This window comes from Diplotaxodon limnothrissa, unplaced genomic scaffold (genome assembly GCF_057381915.1).
Source record: "Diplotaxodon limnothrissa isolate DT_005_m unplaced genomic scaffold, D_limnothrissa_male_GT1.1 unmapped_scaffold_1, whole genome shotgun sequence".
NCBI lineage: Eukaryota > Metazoa > Chordata > Actinopteri > Cichliformes > Cichlidae > Diplotaxodon > Diplotaxodon limnothrissa.
The window spans coordinates 1,241,424-1,255,018 of NW_028188555.1; the positions used below are offsets into that span (position 1 = coordinate 1,241,424).

The following is a 13,595-nucleotide window of genomic DNA, read 5'->3' on the forward strand; positions in this document are numbered from 1 at the left end:
CTCACCTACAGACTGTGTTCTTCACTGCTTTAAACTTGGAAATCAATGCAGTCATTGGTCTGCGTGCTGCTTTGTTCAGAGAGCTGATTGGCTGTTGACAGTGTTTGATCAGAGCGTGTCAGCCGTTACTATGGTGACCATAAAGGTGAGAAACAGGAAGTGTTTGTGTCCAATCCTGAAGCCTGTCACCGTTCTCCTCTCACAGCTTCACTGAGAAGCTGCAGCTTTACAGGAAACACTGGATCTTTGTTTCATACTGACTGTGTTTAGTACAATACTGCTGACAGCACCACCCACTCACTCCATCACTCTACTGACCTCAGAGTCTCCAGTCTGTAGTCTGGACTCTGCTGAAGATCAGACAGCTGCTTCACATCTGGATCCTGCAGCTTGTCGTTGTATCTCAGGTTCAGCTCTCTCAGATGGGAGGGGTTGGACTTCAGTGCTGCTGCCAGATAATCACAGCTGATCTCTGACAAACCACAGCTCATCAATCTGTATAAAGAATGAAAGATGTAAGTTTATTAGACAAAGTGCTTGAAATCATTCAGTGTTTCATCATCTGTTCAGAGCTGAAGAAGGTTCAGAATGTAGAAGTTTAGAAAATGGAAACTCCAAACAGCTGAAGCCAACAGGAAGCAGCTTCAAACAGGAAACTGTGCAGAGTTTCAGACTATATGTCCTGATGCAGCCAGTTGGATTTTGGAGATTTGAATCTCTGTTCTGTGACTAAGTCCTTGAATCATTTCTTCCAGTTGGTCCAACAAGACAGACTAAGTATTGGACATGTGTTGTGGCTCCATCAGGGGAGCTTCTAAATGTGATGTGATGGCCCCTCTGGGTCTGTCAGGTCACAGCACTGAAGAGAGCTCAAACTGGGCACACAGCTGTTCCAGTCTGGACCAAAGACTCTATACTGGGACTGAGGGACTGCTTTGACTGCACCCACTGGGACTTTTGAAAGGCTCATGTTCTCACTTAGATCATCAATTTCTACTGACATTTCTTTCTGGGAAAAATGGGGATTACTTTGGAAACAGGAAGTATTTTCCCCAATAAGCAGCCCTGGATTAGTAAATCACTCCAACATGTTCTCAGGCAGAAGAAGCTGTCTTGTTATGAGGGAGAGAAGAAAAACATTGAGGCACAGAAACCTGTTGAAAGAGAGATAAAGCAGCTAAAATCAGGTGTAAAAGTAAAGCAGAGGATGAGCTGAATAAAGGACACTCAAGGCTGGCTTGGAAAGGAATGAAGTCCATGGTGGGGATGCAGAACAAGGAGCAAAGATGAATGTGATGCTGAATCAGCAGAAGACTTGGACTCATTTGATTCCAGCTTTGATATCATTGATTTCAATGAAGAGCTTTGTGATTGTAGCAAAGGGCTGGTAGCTCTGAGAGTCCCACTGATGAGGTGTTTGTGTGGAAATCTCTTAGTGGGACCAAAGAGAGAAAAAGCCCTGGTCCTGATGCTGTGGGAGGGAAATGATTGAAGTGTGCTGTGAGGAACTGACTGGGAGATTTTCACACATTTTCCAGTCCTCCTTGGAACAACAGCAAGTTCCCAGCATATGGAAACAAAGGTTAAGTGTCCTATGGCACTCAGTGATGATGGTGCTGTGGCCCCACCACCTCCACCTCTTTGTAAAGGAACTAACTGTAATCTGAAGCTTCAAATGGAACTAAGACTTCCTCCACTAGGTGGCAGTGTCTGATGAGAAAGTGTTAGTGGAGCTGGCCTGGAGTCAGAAACAGGAAGATGCAGGATTTGGGCTGAAATGGGCAAAAGTGGTTAGCACTAGTGCCTTAGAGCAAGAAGGTTGTAGGTTGAAGCTTGTTGGTCAGCTGGGCCTTTCTGTGGAGGTTGGATGTTCTCCCACAGTCCAATGAAATGCATTGGTGCTTCTAAATTGGCTGTAGGTGTGGATGTGAGGGAGTGCTTCTCTGTCGCTCTCTGTTGGCCCTGTGATGGACTGCTCACCTGTGCAGGTGGACCACGCCTCTTGCCCTATGACAGCTAGGGCACAGGCTGCAGCCCTGTGAGCCTAAGCTGAATAAACAGTTAGAAAAAATGATCCATAGATGGCCTGAAATCCCCCAGTTAGCAGTTTGGTAGATAGCTATGACATGCTAATCCCATCCAGCAGCTGTATTCTACCTGTAAGCTGATCCCTGCTGAGCCAAAGCACTTTTTCATATACAAATTACAACCTTTAATAGAAACCTATTGGTCAGCATCTTATTAGCCTGCTGTTAGCTTCATTCCACAGAAAACTGAGAGAAACTAACAGAGTTGATAAAGAATAAAGAGAAATGTGCTGATTTAAAGCCTTTGAAGTGCTTCAGATGATCTCTGTCCACTTCTGTCCACTCATTCATTCATGTAAGCTTTCTAATGCAGCTTTGATCTTCACAGTCTGCTTGATGAAACTCATTCTAACCCTGAATGTCAGAGTGTTCCTCCTTCTCTTTCCCATCATTCATGCTGGCAGTGGAGGAGATTTGGATGTTGGACTGTGTTTTGGATGATGTGTGTATGTTTGTGTTGGACTGCTGTCTGTAAAGCAAACGCACATTTTGCTTTGGATTTCAGTGTCACACAGACTTTAAGGTGCAATGAAGAGTTTGAGAGTTTCACAGTGAATTTTCCAGTGGAGGATTTTTCTTCTTCTTTGAAGGTTTGAAATGTGAACATTGGTCTGCTGCAGTCAATGGACTAAACCAGAGAAGAAGAAAACAGACTTTACCATGAAGATCCTCAGTGTGGATCAGTATAATATCAGCCTGATGTCTGCAGTTTAGTGTCAGCACAACTTTCACATCATATTCATCTCAGCACAACTAAAACATGCTGACTGACCCCAGAGTTTCAAGTTTACATCCTGGACTCTCCAGGAAACCACACAGATGCTTCACTCCTGGATCCTGCAGGTTGTTGTTGGAGCTCAGGTCCAGCTCTCTCAGATGGGAGGGGTTGGACTTCAGTGCTGCTGCCAGATAATCACAGCTGATCTCTGACAAACCACAGCTCTTCAATCTGTATAAAGAATGAAAGATGTAAGTTTATTAGACAAAGTGCTTGAAATCATTCAGTGTTTCATCATCTGTTCAGAGCTGAAGAAGGTTCAGAATGTAGAAGTTTAGAAAATGGAAACTCCAAACAGCTGAAGCCAACAGGAAGCAGCTTCAAACAAACACAACAAGAGAAAAAACTCTGAATGTTTCACATTAAAGTCGTACATTTCTCATAAAAACAGGACAAAGACTTGAAAAAGTCGTGTTTTTCCTTCCAGGAACCACATGGCTTCACTTTTAAAGGTGAAGTGTGAAAGAAATGGACATATTTGAAGTCCAACACCTTTTTCCAGTCACATTATTAAAGCAGACAAACTACAAGCTCATTTTCATTCCAACAAGTCATCTTCTGACCTGGACTAACAACACTGGTCTCTATGTGCAGCTGGCTGTGAGACCAGTGCTCAGGGAGCGTCTACAAAGTGCAACACTGAAAGAACATCACACACTCATTTGCTTCCAGCACTTTCACACAAACATCTACTGTCATTATTGTCACCAAACTCTGTGGATCCTTTATTGCAAATTCAAATGGGATCAAATGGTCAGACAAAAGAGGGTTATGAGGAAATATGATGAAATGTTGTGTATTAGCAGCAACTTATTGAATCTTTTTCCTCAGAAACCAAACAAAATGATTGACAAACATGTTTTTACAAACTCAGTGTTGGACTTGGATCAGCAGGATAAGCTGATGTTTAAAGGCATTTGAGTCTCACTGTATGAGAGTCCAGTTCTTACTCAATATTTATGGATGATGTTCTTTCAGTGTTGCACTTTGTAGACGCTCCCTGAGCCTCACAGCCAGCTGCACATGGACCAGCTGACATTACCCAGCATTAGAGGCGGCTGTAAAAAATTCATGTTCCCATTTAAATGGTTTTAATTTGAATAAAACGATGTTGATTCATTCAATCCTGAATCGATGTTTAATATAAATGTATTTTGCCAGAATCTCAGGTTAAAGCTCACAAACTATTTCAACAAGCAGCAAACAGATAAAACAGTAAATGAGAGCAGCTAAACACACAAAGATGGAAACACAGAGCGTGGATCGTTCACTCGACGGCACGTACACGGACACGCCGTCGGGCCTGAAAGTGGACAGCTCACAGATCCTGAAGCTGCAGGTTTCATCTGTCTCCAACCAAAACTGAGTGAAGCAGCAGCAAAAGAAGATCCAAACTCTGCTTCACGTTTGATCAATATGCTCATGAATTCTCTCTGACTTTGGCTGTTCCTGCCTGCACAGCTCTCTCTCTCTCAGTGTACTCCAAGAACAGCTTCAAACATCTGTTTCTGCATCATTCACTGTTTATTAGCCACCAGTCTGCTGTTGTGTTCAGTGCTGTCGGCCTCTGACAGTAAAGCCTCATTTCTGCTGTTCCATGGAAACTTTTTAAAATGATGACAGATTACAAACTCTCAGCTGTGTCTGTAATCAAACCTCTGTAACTTTGCTTCACTTCAGCAGCATCAGCTCATGTTCACATGTTGCTTCATGGTTTGCTTCAGTTTTTGATCGACTGCAGAATATTTTGAAGGTTATCTGCTATAAAAAGCCAGAAGAGGAAAATCTGCTTCATGTGTTTCTGTTTGATCCTCAGTGACTTTGACACAAAGGCCTCTGCTGTGATGATCACACCTCTGATCAAGTCTCACAGTGTCACAACTGATAAATGATCAGAGTTAGAATATTTCTGACTGTCTGCTGTGTGCTGTGACCTTTGACCTGCTAAAGACAGTCAGCTGTGGATTATTCATTGTTGTGTCTGATACTTAGAACTGTGAGGAAGAAGCTACACAGTTAATCAGGGTCCCCTCTCTCTGAATCAGGAAAGGTGGGCAGGCCGCGTGTGGGCCGCGGGCCATATGTTGAGTATCACTGTTTGAAATGTGAACATTGTTCTGCTGCAGTCAATGGACTAAACCAGAGAAGAAGAAAACAGACTTTACCATGAAGATCCTCAGTGTGGATCAGTATAATATCAGCCTGATGTCTGCAGTTTAGTGTCAGCACAACTTTCACATCATATTCATCTCAGCACAACTAAAACATGCTGACTGACCTCAGAGTTTCAAGTTTACATCCTGGACTCTCCAGGAAACCACACAGATGCTTCACTCCTGTATCCTGCAGGTTGTTGTTGGTCGAAAACCAGGAGTAGTCATTACTCAGGTCCAGCTCTCTCAGATGGGAGGGGTTGGACTTCAGTGCTGCTGCCAGATAATCACAGCTGATCTCTGACAAACCACAGCTCTTCAATCTGTATAAAGAATGAAAGATGTAAGTTTATTAGACAAAGTGCTTGAAATCATTCAGTGTTTCATCATCTGTTCAGAGCTGAAGAAGGTTCAGAATGTAGAAGTTTAGAAAATGGAAACTCCAAACAGCTGAAGCCAACAGGAAGCAGCTTCAAACAAACACAACAAGAGAAAAAACTCTGAATGTTTCACATTAAAGTCGTACATTTCTCATAAAAACAGGACAAAGACTTGAAAAAGTCGTGTTTTTCCTTCCAGGAACCACATGGCTTCACTTTTAAAGGTGAAGTGTGACAGAAATGGACATATTTGAAGTCCAACACCTTTTTTCAGTCACATTATTAAAGCAGACAAACTACAAGCTCATTTTCATTCCAACAAGTCATCTTCTGACCTGGACTAACAACACTGGTCTCTATGTGCAGCTGGCTGTGAGACCAGTGCTCAGGGAGCGTCTACAAAGTGCAACACTGAAAGAACATCACACACTCATTTGCTTCCAGCACTTTCACACAAACATCTACTGTCATTATTGTCACCAAACTCTGTGGATCCTTTATTGCAAATTCAAATGGGATCAAATGGTCAGACAAAAGAGGGTTATGAGGAAATATGATGAAATGTTGTGTATTAGCAGCAAGTTATTGAATCATTTTCCTCAGAAACCAAACAAAATGATTGACAAACATGTTTTTACAAACTCAGTGTTGGACTTGGATCAGCAGGATAAGCTGATGTTTAAAGGCATTTGAGTCTCGCTGTATGAGAGTCCAGTTCTTACTCAATATTTATGGATGATGTTCTTTCAGTGTTGCACTTTGTAGACGCTCCCTGAGCCTCACAGCCAGCTACACATGGACCAGCTGACATTACCCAGCATTAGAGGTGGCTGTAAAAAATTCCTGTTCCCATTTAAATGGTTTTAATTCAAATAAAACGATGTTGATTCATTCAATCCTGAATCGATGTTTAATATAAATGTATTTTGCCAGAATCTCAGGTTAAAGCTCACAAACTATTTCAACAAGCAGCAAACAGATAAAACAGTAAATGAGAGCAGCTAAACACACAAAGATGGAAACACAGAGCGTGGATCGTTCACTCGACGGCACGTACACGGACACGCCGTCGGGCCTGAAAGTGGACAGCTCACAGATCCTGAAGCTGCAGGTTTCATCTGTCTCCAACCAAAACTGAGTGAAGCAGCAGCAAAAGGAGATCCAAACTCTGCTTCACGTTTGATCAATATGCTCATGAATTCTCTCTGACTTTGGCTGTTCCTGCCTGCACAGCTCTCTCTCTCTCAGTGTACTCCAAGAACAGCTTCAAACATCTGTTTCTGCATCATTCACTGTTTATTAGCCACCAGTCTGCTGTTGTGTTCAGTGCTGTCGGCCTCTGACAGTAAAGCCTCATTTCTGCTGTTCCATGGAAACTTTTTAAAATGATGACAGATTACAAACTCTCAGCTGTGTCTGTAATCAAACCTCTGTAACTTTGCTTCACTTCAGCAGCATCAGCTCATGTTCACATGTTGCTTCATGGTTTGCTTCAGTTTTTGATCGACTGCAGAATATTTTGAAGGTTATCTGCTATAAAAAGCCAGAAGAGGAAAATCTGCTTCATGTGTTTCTGTTTGATCCTCAGTGACTTTGACACAAAGGCCTCTGCTGTGATGATCACACCTCTGATCAAGTCTCACAGTGTCACAACTGATAAATGATCAGAGTTAGAATATTTCTGACTGTCTGCTGTGTGCCGTGACCTTTGACCTGCTAAAGACAGTCAGCTGTGGATTATTCATTGTTGTGTCTGATACTTAGAACTGTGAGGAAGAAGCTACACAGTTAATCAGGGTCCCCTCTCTCTGAATCAGGAAAGGTGGGCAGGCCGCGTGTGGGCCGCGGGCCATACGTTGAGTATCACTGTTTGAAATGTGAACATTGTTCTGCTGCAGTCAATGGACTAAACCAGAGAAGAAGAAAACAGACTTTACCATGAAGATCCTCAGTGTGGATCAGTATAATATCAGCCTGATGTCTGCAGTTTAGTGTCAGCACAACTTTCACATCATATTCATCTCAGCACAACTAAAACATGCTGACTGACCTCAGAGTTTCAAGTTTACATCCTGGACTCTCCAGGAAACCACACAGATGCTTCACTCCTGGATCCTGCAGGTTGTAGTTGGAGCTCAGGTCCAGCTCTCTCAGATGGGAGGGGTTGGACTTCAGTGCTGCTGCCAGATAATCACAGCTGATCTCTGACAAACCACAGTCCTTCAATCTGTATAAAGAATGAAAGATGTAAGTTTATTAGACAAAGAGCTTGAAATCATTCAGTGTTTCATCATCTGTTCAGAGCTGAAGAAGGTTCAGAATATAGAAGTTTAGAAAATGGAAACTCCAAACAGCTGAAGCCAACAGGAAGCAGCTTCAAACAAACACAACAAGAGAAAAAACTCTGAATGTTTCACATTAAAGTCGTACATTTCTCATAAAAACAGGACAAAGACTTGAAAAAGTCGTGTTTTTCCTTCCAGGAACCACATGGCTTCACTTTTAAAGGTGAAGTGTGACAGAAATGGACATATTTGAAGTCCAACACCTTTTTCCAGTCACATTATTAAAGCAGACAAACTACAAGCTCATTTTCATTCCAACAAGTCATCTTCTGACCTGGACTAACAACACTGGTCTCTATGTGCAGCTGGCTGTGAGACCAGTGCTCAGGGAGCGTCTACAAAGTGCAACACTGAAAGAACATCACACACTCATTTGCTTCCAGCACTTTCACACAAACATCTACTGTCATTATTGTCACCAAACTCTGTGGATCCTTTATTGCAAATTCAAATGGGATCAAATGGTCAGACAAAAGAGGGTTATGAGGAAATATGATGAAATGTTGTGTATTAGCAGCAAGTTATTGAATCTTTTTCCTCAGAAACCAAACAAAATGATTGACAAACATGTTTTTACAAACTCAGTGTTGGACTTGGATCAGCAGGATAAGCTGATGTTTAAAGGCATTTGAGTCTCGCTGTATGAGAGTCCAGTTCTTACTCAATATTTATGGATGATGTTCTTTCAGTGTTGCACTTTGTAGACACTCCCTGAGCCTCACAGCCAGCTGCACATGGACCAGCTGACATTACCCAGCATTAGAGGCGGCTGTAAAAAATTCATGTTCCCATTTAAATGGTTTTAATTTGAATAAAACGATGTTGATTCATTCAATCCTGAATCGATGTTTAATATAAATGTATTTTGCCAGAATCTCAGCTTAAAGCTCACAAACTATTTCAACAAGCAGCAAACAGATAAAACAGTAAATGAGAGCAGCTAAACACACAAAGATGGAAACACAGAGCGTGGATCGTTCACTCGACGGCACGTACACGGACACGCCGTTGGGGCTGAAAGTGGACAGCTCACAGATCCTGAAGCTGCAGGTTTCATCTGTCTCCAACCAAAACTGAGTGAAGCAGCAGCAAAAGAAGATCCAAACTCTGCTTCACGTTTGATCAATATGCTCATGAATTCTCTCTGACTTTGGCTGTTCCTGCCTGCACAGCTCTCTCTCTCTCAGTGTACTCCAAGAACAGCTTCAAACATCTGTTTCTGCATCATTCACTGTTTATTAGCCACCAGTCTGCTGTTGTGTTCAGTGCTGTCGGCCTCTGACAGTAAAGCCTCATTTCTGCTGTTCCATGGAAACTTTTTAAAATGATGACAGATTACAAACTCTCAGCTGTGTCTGTAATCAAACCTCTGTAACTTTGCTTCACTTCAGCAGCATCAGCTCATGTTCACATGTTGCTTCATGGTTTGCTTCAGTTTTTGATCGACTGCAGAATATTTTGAAGGTTATCTGCTATAAAAAGCCAGAAGAGGAAAATCTGCTTCATGTGTTTCTGTTTGATCCTCAGTGACTTTGACACAAAGGCCTCTGCTGTGATGATCACACCTCTGATCAAGTCTCACAGTGTCACAACTGATAAATGATCAGAGTTAGAATATTTCTGACTGTCTGCTGTGTGCCGTGACCTTGACCTGCTAAAGACAGTCAGCTGTGGATTATTCATTGTTGTGTCTGATACTTAGAACTGTGAGGAAGAAGCTACACAGTTAATCAGGGTCCCCTCTCTCTGAATCAGGAAAGGTGGGCAGGCCGCGTGTGGGCCGCGGGCCATACGTTGAGTATCACTGTTTGAAATGTGAACATTGTTCTGCTGCAGTCAATGGACTAAACCAGAGAAGAAGAAAACATACTTTACCATGAAGATCCTCAGTGTGGATCAGTATAATATCAGCCTGATGTCTGCAGTTTAGTTTAGCACAACTTTCACATCATATTCATCTCAGCACAACTAAAACATGCTGACTGACCTCAGAGTTTCAAATCGACATCGTGGATTCTCCAGCAAATCACACAGATGCTTCACTCCTGGATCCTGCAGGTTGCTGTAGGTTCCACTCAGGTCCACCTCTGTGGGATACGAGGGGTTGGACTTCAGTGCTGCTGCCAGATAATCACAGCTGATCTCTGACAAATCACAGTCCATCAATCTGTATAAAGAATGAAAAATGTAAGTTTATTAGACAAAGTGCTTGAAATCATTCAGTGTTTCATCATCTGTTCAGAGCTGAAGAAGGTTCAGAATGTAGAAGTTTAGAAAATGGAAACTCCAAACAGCTGAAGCCAACAGGAAGCAGCTTCAAACAAACACAACAAGAGAAAAAACTCTGAATGTTTCACATTAAAGTCGTACATTTCTCATAAAAACAGGACAAAGACTTGAAAAAGTCGTGTTTTTCCTTCCAGGAACCACATGGCTTCACTTTTAAAGGTGAAGTGTGACAGAAATGGACATATTGAAATCAATGATATCAAAGCTGGAATCAAATGAGTCCAAGTCTTCTGCTGATTCAGCATCACATTCATCTTTGCTCCTTGTTCTGCATCCCCACCATAAATATAAAGAGGCAAAACTCACATTTTCCAAAATCCTCTTTAAGCTTCAACAATAAAGGAAGATAGTTTTATACAAGTCTTTGTGGTTTTCTTGTCACCCAGATGCCCGAGTACTTAAACTTGTTATAGCTGGGTTTAAAAGGGGCTAAAATACACAAAACTCCCCAGTTGTCGTACAGATAGACTTTGCCTCGCTCTTTCCAAAATTCACTTTATATCCAGAAATTGTCCCAAATTCCTTAAGTATGCATTAAGGTGACCTTGAGGCTCTTAAAAGCGCCTATAAATAAAACGTATTATTATTATTATTGTAAGTCTATCCAAAAGTTTGTGGAGGCTGTTCGATGGGTTGGAAATAAATAAAATCCTGTCGTCGGCATAAAGAGAGACTTCATGTTCGATACCCCCTCGATGTTTTCCCTCAACACCAACACATTGTCTCAGAGCAACAGCTAGCGGTTCAATGGCAAAAAGGAGACAGAGGGCATCCCTGTCCTGGAGGGCAGGTTATTGTTAGTCTGGACGGCTGTTAGAGGGGAGCAATACAATACTTTTATCCAAGATACAAAATTAAAGACACATTTTTTAAGCGTATAAAAAAAAAATCCCATCTCACCCGATCCAACGCCTTTTCTGCGTCAAGCCAAATTACAGTTTCCAATGTATCACCTTTAACATGGGTATAAATGATATTTAATAGAGCTCTAATGTTCAAAAAAGAGTGCCTAATAAAGCCCGTCTGGTGAAATAATGGAGGACAAATACTTGTGTAAGCGACGGGCCAACACTTGAGCCAGGATCTTGGTGTCTGTGTTGAACAAAGATATTAAACGACATGAACGACAATCTAAATGGTCTTTTTCCTGTTTTACAATTAAACACATCACTGCTTGATGCATTGTTGGAGGCAACGACTGTGAGAGGAAGGATTCTTCAAAAGTTGATTTTAACAGTGAATTCAGTCGGTCAGAAAACTTTATGAAAAAATCAGATGGATACCCGTCGGGGCAGCAGATTTTCCAGACTGCATGCTCTGTACGGCCGTTTCAATTCCAACATTAGAGACAGGTTCCTCCAGACTAGCGATCGCATCTTCTCCCAAGGAGGGAATATCAAACACCTTATTGAAATCATTGTGGCTCTCAAGGATAGTTTGGTTGTCTGTAGACCTTTTTCCCTGGTCATTGTAGATCTCAAGGATAGTTGGTTAGCTGTTCTTAGTCGTAGCTGGTGAGCTGATAACTCGCCTGTTTTTTCTCCATGTTCATAAGCGTAGCTGCAACTTTGACTAAGCTTGTTTTGTAGATATGAGATTGTATTCAGTTTGTCATTGTAACCACTGTGTATATAATACAGGCTCAGGAGAGTGGCTGTACACAGCATGTAGTTTAGTCATTTCATCAGCTAACTGAGAGAGGCGCTCGGTCCCTATTTTATTCCAACCGCCCCCAACATGTCCGGCTGGATAACCACTGCTCATCTACCATCACAATGAACACCGGTGTACCACAAGGCTGTGTGATGAGCCCTTTCCTCTACTCCCTCTTCACCCACGACTGCAGACCTGCTGATGGTTCCAACACCATCATTAAGTTTGCAGATGACACCACGGTGATTGGCCTCATCAGTGACAACGATGAGGCCGCCTACAGGGAGGAGGTGGATCGTCTGGCTGAGTGGTGCGACAGAAACAACCTGCTGCTTAACACTGAGAAGACCAAGGAGCTCATCGTGGACTACAGGAGGAATGCTGACCCACATCCACCCATCCACATTAAGGGGACAGCTGTGGAGCGTGTGAGCAGCTTCAAGTTCCTGGGAGTCCACATCTCCGAGGATCTCATCTGGACGACCAACTGCTCCAAGCTGGTCAAGAAGGCTCACCAGCGCCTCTTCTTCTTGAGGACTCTGAGGAAGAACCACCTGTCCTCAGACATCCTGGTGAACTTCTATCGTTGCACCATCGAGAGCATCCTGACCAACTGTATAATAGTCTGGTACGGGAACTGCTCTGCCTCGGACCGGAAGGCGTTGCAGAGGGTCGTGAAAACTGCCCAGCACATCGCCGGAGCACCACTTCCTGCCATAAAGGACATCTACAGGAAGCGGTGTCTGAAAAGGGCTGGGAAAATCATCAAAGACCCCAGTCACCCATCACATGGACTCTTCACCCTCCTGCCCTCCGGGAGGCGCTACAGGAGCCTCCGGACTAAGACCACCAGGTACCGGAACAGCTTCTTCCCCACAGCTGTCAGACTCCTGAACTCTGCCTCCTGACATCTGACCCACGTTAAACTCATGGACTGAACATACACACACCCACAATGGACAACTGTACCCTCAAACACACAATAATAACATGGACTGAATCACCACTCACAACCACCAGCACTTTATATAGCCTCTGTAGAAACTATCTACATATCTCACTTATCTTAACTGCACTAGCTCTGTGTAAATAATCATTCTGTACATTCGATAATCTTTAATCCTACAACTGTTTACAACTTGCATAGTTCCCATTTCTGTATAGCTGTATATCTCAGATTTCTGTAAAGTTATTTATTTCATATTCTGTATAGTTTTTCATATTTATATCCTGTTCATATTCTGTACATAGCTCGTACTCACTACAGCCTGTACATACTTATAGTTATAGAATATTCACAACATACTTCATACCGTGTACATTATAACATACCATAATAGACCCATTTCTGTAATATACTCACATATCTATATTATTGCTAATATATATTGTAATATATCTATGTCACTAAAGCACTTCTGGATGGATGCAAACTGCATTTCGTTGCCCTGTACCTGTGCATGTGCAATGACAATAAAGTTGAATTCTATTCTAATTCTATTCTATTCTATTCTGTTTGGCACAAAATGAAATTATTTGGCCTCTCAGATGCTTTTAGAGATTCCCAAATGACTGATGATGACATCTCTGGGGTCTGATTGATAGAAAAAAAATGTCTTTGAGACCTTTTGTAACTGACAAACTCTTCATCTGCTAACAACACTGAGTTGAATCTCCATGGCTGATAGTTGGAGCAGGCATCAGGAATACACATTGAAAAAACAAGAGGAGAAATCACCAGAGTCTTATAATCACATTCTGTAACTAAAGGGAGACGTTTTTCTATACAAATATATGTTTTATGGACATTAGAAAAAAAAAGAGTATTGATGTGAAGCAGGATTATGAAATCTCCATACATCAGCCAGCCCATAATGATCAAGAAAGCTCTGAATGACGCATGCTGACTT

General features: G+C 42.2%; 1 protein-coding gene across 1 annotated transcript in view; it reads right to left on the reverse strand.

Moving 5' to 3' along the window:
• Positions 1-305: 305 nt before the first annotated feature.
• Positions 306-13,595, reverse strand: part of LOC146606979 (NACHT, LRR and PYD domains-containing protein 12-like) — a 41,926-nt gene continuing 28,636 nt past the window's right edge. Inside the window, exons 7-10 of the mRNA XM_085349143.1 lie at positions 7,449-7,625; positions 5,144-5,341; positions 2,860-3,036; positions 306-495 (exon numbers count right to left, since the gene is read on the reverse strand). Coding sequence (XP_085205269.1) covers positions 306-495; positions 2,860-3,036; positions 5,144-5,341; positions 7,449-7,625 — 742 coding nt within the window. The remainder of the gene's footprint in view (positions 496-2,859; positions 3,037-5,143; positions 5,342-7,448; positions 7,626-13,595) is intronic.